We start from the raw sequence: 6,000 nt of genomic DNA, 5'->3' as shown, positions 1-6,000 counted from the left end.
GCCTGGTATGTTAACGTAACATATTATGGTAAGAGTCATTCAAATAACTATAACATATAGAACATGCTATACGTTTACCAAACAATCTGTCACTCCTAATCGCTAAATCCCAGGAAATCTTATACGTCTAGTCTCTTACGTGAATGAGCTAAATAATATTATTTGATATTTTACGGTAATATGTTAATAATTTCACACATAAGTCGCTCCTGAGTATAAGTCGCACCCCCGGCCAAACTATGAAAAAAAAACTGCGACTTATAGTCCGAAAAATACGGTAGTAAGTAGATTAATAAACATTTAGAGAGAGGATAAGGTAACTGTTAGTGTGTCAGCCTCCTCACAGTCTGTACACGACACGTAAGAGGAGGGCGGGTCATCCATAAATTGGTAGTGTCGATACCAATAGTAGTATCAGCAGTGTTGGCGCGAGGAATTTTCCAAATGGGATCCCAGGGACCCCATCAAGTCATAAAAATGGGGCCCCACAGTAAATTTCTGGGGTCCCACTTTTTTATTACCGCTTTGAAAACAAATGATACATTTATGCATTATACTGTTATATCTCACATTCTATGTTGTGTTTTGGAGAAAGGTTGTCATAAATGTTACTTAATTTATAAAAAAATAAATATAAAAAATGTATGTGGGCTCTGTACCGAGGATGTCGTTGTGGCTTGTACAGCCCTTTGAGACACTTGTGATTTAGGGCTGTATAAATAAACATTGATTGATTGATTGATTGATGTACATTTATTTAGTTATAAACATTCATTCACTTTCTTCTTCATGGATCTAAACTTTACCGCTGCCGGTACTTTTTTCTATATTTGTATTTAATAAGTTGTAGGTGTATTTATTTCAGTATAAAAGTGTAAAAAGTTTTTTGCTTCGGTCAAGAAATTATGATAATTGTGTGCCAGGGCATACATACATTATTTATTTAACGCTTAAATCTCTAGAGTCTACATCAACTTCAGATCTATCCGTCACTTGTCAGCCACTTCTCCAAGAGACTCCTTTTGAACACTCCTCGCACATTAACACTTCAAAAGGCACATATTTGCCACGTTTGTTGACCTGCAAAGAATGTTTTTGGGGTAGAGTCTGGTCAGATGCTGGTTAGCTTGAAGCTAACAGCTAGCCTGTCTCCATCCTCGAACGATGTCGATCTAGTGGGAGATAAAAGTGAAGTTTCCATGACTAAAACAAGTCATTTACTGGAGACATGGCACAGGATGAAGTTAACAAGGTTGACTTTACACTCACCTTAGTGTTTACCATAAAGTCTTTCATTTGACAGCTTCTCGCGGTAAAGTTGTCCGAGTGCAAACTGAGGCAGTAATTGTGATTGATAAAACTTTCGGCGAATCAAAATTTAAGAAATTGTACCGGAAAGTTCATTACTTTAAAAACGACCAATAAAAATGTGGAGAAGGCAGGGTCGGTAAAAAAAAAAATCTGCGTCCCGGCAATGCGCGAACTTTCGAAAATGCGGCGTCCTTTCTGATTTCAATAGGTAACAAGACACAAAAAGTGTGTTAACGCCAACAGTGATCAGGGTATCAGTGATCCTCGAGTGATAACGTCGTAATTTATATTTTTATTAGGAAATTTTTTTTTAGCTTTTGTCGATGTTTACATTCTCAGGGCATACTGTAATTCCATTGACACAGGAGGACTTTGAGGGCAAGAAGGATTTAAAATAGTAGTAGATAGTAGTTTTGCTTTTGTAGTTATTGTGTACTATTGACTTTGTTTTGCTAACAAGGAAGTAGTGTAAGTATGTTATTGTTAAACTGTCAATACATCTCTCCATGGGTTATTAAATTGTACAATTAATACATTTGATCGCTATCGTATTGGTATCGGCCAATCGTAGTCATGGATGATCCATATCGGAATCGGCAGCATAAAACCCTGATCGGGGAATCTCTAATTATTACCTTTTGCTTATAAGAATGTCACAAGTTAATGTGCAAGTAATGGCTAGTTTCAATTATGTTAACTCAGTGGTTCTTAACCTTGTTGGAGGTACCACCCTTCTTTAGTGAAAAATTTAAATAAAAAAAAATTCTAATTCAAGACAAAGTTATGTTTTTTGTAACACTTTAGTATGGGGAACATATTCTAGGTAACAAAGACTTAATTTAGAATTTTTTGGACACTAGGGGAACATATTCTAAGTAACAAAGACTTAATTTACAGTTATGTTACTAATTTGCATGTTAATAAGCAACTAATTAATGGTGAATATGTTCCCCATACCAAAGTGTAACCATGTTTTTTTCTGGTGCACAAAATGAACCGTGCATGAACATCACCTTGTTCAAAGAACAAAACCAACACAGTGCATAAACTCACAACAAATTACACACCTGCAAATCAGTGTGACTTCTGCTGTTGCCGTATTCGTAATATGCAGATAGGGAGTAGATTTTATTTACACAATGAGTCGGGTGTGTCTTGACCTCTGAACCCCTGTGCCCGACTCACCGAACCCCTAGGGTTCGATCGAACCCAGGTTAAGAACCACTGTGTTAACTCTTTATTTTAAGAACCGCTTACGTTGACGTGAGTCAACCAATCAGAGATGTCGACATAAACGTGTTCCATATGTGCTGATCATTACGCCCTGTGCTCTGTTGCTCTGTATAGTTTGTAAAACATGCATCGTGGCCTTCTTGGAGACAAACAAGTTCTGCCCCCGATGTGACGTCCAGGTTCACAAGACATGTCCGCAACTCAGCATCAGGTAAGCAAGCAAAGATCTCTTATTAACATTTCTGACTCAAAAACGTCATCATCTCTTCTTTTTTGTGATATTTAGAGCGGACAAAACTCTGCAAGATATAGTTTATAAGCTTGTTCCGGGTTTATTCAAAGGTAATACAAACTTTCTACGACAGAAAATATGGCGCGACTGTTCAGGTTCTTGTTGTCGTCTGCCGCCCATAGATGAGATGAAGCGGAGACGAGATTTCTACTCTGAGAGTCGTGTGCTGGAGCCGGGGGAGGTGGTGGAGACCTTCAACATAGCCGAGGACGAAATCATCAGTCTGTCCATACAGTTCTATGAGAGGAACAAGTAAGTCTGCTTGAGCACATTCAACTATAGGTTGTATTCAGTCATGTGACTTTTGAACGGAAGTAAACTAAGTGGTGGGCCACCAAACCAAAATGGCTACTATGCAGCAAACCGAATCGAAACTAAGTACACAAGGGGCCTAGATCTTACCACTAAAAGCACGTACGAGCAAAAAAAATAAAAAATAATAATATGCAATGGAATCTATTCCTATACATTATCAAAAAAAATCTGTCAAGTGATCTCAAGGATTATCAGTCAGTCGCGTTGCCAGACATGTCGAACTATCTGGGACAAGAAATATATGCACTTGTATAGTTAGGAGAAGATGCCTCGTTAAGCGGAAATAAAATAATCTGGTTTTAGCCAAGTCTCACTGAGACCAATGACTAGAGATGTCCGATATTATCGGCCGATAAATGCTTTAAAATGTAATAAAGGAAATTATTGGTATCGGTTTCAAAATTATCGGTATCAAAAAGTAAAATGTATGACTTTTTAAAACGCCGCTGTGTACACGGACGTAAGGAGAAGTACAGAGCGCCAATAAACCTTAAAGGCACTGCCTTTGCGTGCCGGCCCAGTCACATGATGTCTACGGCTTTTCACACACACAAGTGAATGCAAGGCGTACTTGGTCAACAGCCATACAGGTCACACTGAGGGTGGTCGTATAAACAACTTTAACATTGTTACAAATATGCGCCACACTGTGAACCCACACCAAACAAGAATGACAAACACATTTCGGGAGAACATCCACACCGTAACACAACATAAATACAACAGAACAAATACCCAGAACCCCTTGCAGCACTAACTCTTCCGGGACGCTACAATATACACCCCCACGCCCCAACCCCACCCACCTCAACCTCCTCATGCTCTCTCAGGGAGAGCATGTCCCAAATTCCAAGCTGCTGTTTTGAGGCATTTTTAAAAAAAATAATACACTTTGTGATTTTAATAATAAATATGGCAGTGCCATGTTGGCATTTTTTTCCATAACTTGAGTTGATTTATTTTGGAAAACCTTGTTACATTGTTTAATGCATCCAGCGGGGCATCACAACAAAATTAGGCATAATAATGTGTTAATTCCACGACTGTATATATCGGTATCGGTTGATATCGGAATCTGTAATTAAGAGTTGGACAATATTGGAATATCGGATATCGGCAAAAAAGCCATTATTGGATATCTCTACCAATGACGTTAAGATTGTTTTCTCTAAAGACCTCATTAACTAATGACGCTTTGGGAGACAATGATATAATGTTGAAAAAGACCATATTATAGATAGTCTGCTGTTTTGAGGCATTTTTGTTTGGTATCTGTAGTACTGATATTAATAATATTACACGTGTAGAACTAAGTTCGAGTAGCTAGTGATGCGATTAGCCTGTCGTACGTGTTTGCTAGGCCTGTTGTGAGTCAGCTATCTAAGATTAGCTTCAATGTCAGGTGCTCGGGCCACGGGAATACAGTTTAGTTGGGCTGGTTTACTAAACTGTATGTTCTGGGTGATGGAGTCCCCTATAACTAAGGTGTGGGGTCCGGTAGACCGGGGTGTAGGACTTGCTTAAGGGCTATAGCTATTATGTGTCACTGATTCTTGGCGCTACTTCAAGTTGGGCTACTTCAAGGTCGCTACGGCTAACGCTAGCAAACGTGTACGCCAGTTAGAGCAGAGTAACTTTGTCCCTGCCAGAGTTGTCCGCGGCGTCTAATCTATCCATGAGAAAGGTGCATGAAGAACAGGAAGCCATACTCATGTTTCTTTCACAGAGTCGAGTCCCTGCTGTCTTTGGAGCGCAGTGGCTTCAGACTGGGACTAGCTTAGCTAGTTTAGCAGCTAGGTAGCTGAAAGTGAAGAGGTGAAACAGAGAGACTGGGTGGTTTTGTAAGTTTGATAAGACTACTAAATGTGTTAAAGAAGCAAACAAATAAAAAAATAGCACTTAGGTTTGAACGTCGGGTGCGAGGCTGGGTTAAGGAAATTGGTATTAAGACTCTCCCGAATTAATCATGCATCGTCTTTGCTCGGGTAAGGTTGCATTTCATGATTACATTTTTGCGTCTGCAGCCATTTTCGTTGCCTCGTTGTTGTTCCACGCGCCGTTTACGAGTATGCAAGTTTTTTCCCCATCTATATCAAAATATAACTATAGATCTCAATGTTGTGCATGTGCTGAAAGCTTCATTTATGATTGCTGCCTTTGGTAAAAGTTGAACTATTTCAGGTTTTTCTCACATTTGCTTTCTTTTATTTAGACTCGCCGAGCTGGTGAATTACGAAACACTTGTAGCATTAATGCGTTTTAAGCGCAAGCCACTTTTGCTGTCATTTTTCATTAAATCTTGATATCTTTTGCCCTTTTTGATTACATCTGAAGGATTTCAGAAGAAACTTTTATCCATTTCGCGATTTAAACGGTTCCAATAGCCTAAAACAAGGCAAGCATTTGGCATTTTTCTTGGAGGAAGGCAAAATACCGCCCAGAACAATATGACAACAGACGCTGGCTGGCCCACCACTTTGAGCCTCACATAGTCAATGAGCCGGACGTGACGTCAGTGAATAAAACTTTTACCATGTTTATATGATCACCCTCATCATTTAGGTCACAATAACTCTGATATGAAATGTTTATCTTATTACATTCCTACTGCAAAGCAAGCCACCATGGGACCAAAATAATGTTGCGAGTTGTTGCATACTGTTGTGGTATTCCAGAGGAAGACCCAGCGCATGGGTCTCATTGAGTACATTTTTTAATAATACAGTTTATTGATATAACACTTTTAAAAGGTACTCCGGGACACTTGACATAATCAAAAGGAAACATGATCATAATGTTAAAAACACATTACAGGGGTTTCCGCACCAGACTATAAGCCACAGATATAT

At 39.1% G+C, this 6,000-nt stretch overlaps 1 protein-coding gene across 1 annotated transcript in view; it reads left to right on the top strand.

The window, feature by feature from the left end:
* Positions 1 to 6,000, top strand: part of LOC133633899 (polycomb group RING finger protein 2-like) — a 36,591-nt gene that overhangs the window by 8,752 nt on the left and 21,839 nt on the right. The window contains exons 3-5 of the mRNA XM_062026696.1: positions 2,659 to 2,755; positions 2,831 to 2,886; positions 2,959 to 3,088. Coding sequence (XP_061882680.1) covers positions 2,659 to 2,755; positions 2,831 to 2,886; positions 2,959 to 3,088 — 283 coding nt within the window. The remainder of the gene's footprint in view (positions 1 to 2,658; positions 2,756 to 2,830; positions 2,887 to 2,958; positions 3,089 to 6,000) is intronic.

This window comes from Entelurus aequoreus, linkage group LG18, assembly GCF_033978785.1.
Source record: "Entelurus aequoreus isolate RoL-2023_Sb linkage group LG18, RoL_Eaeq_v1.1, whole genome shotgun sequence".
NCBI lineage: Eukaryota > Metazoa > Chordata > Actinopteri > Syngnathiformes > Syngnathidae > Entelurus > Entelurus aequoreus.
This window is presented reverse-complemented; position numbering and strand designations above follow the sequence as displayed.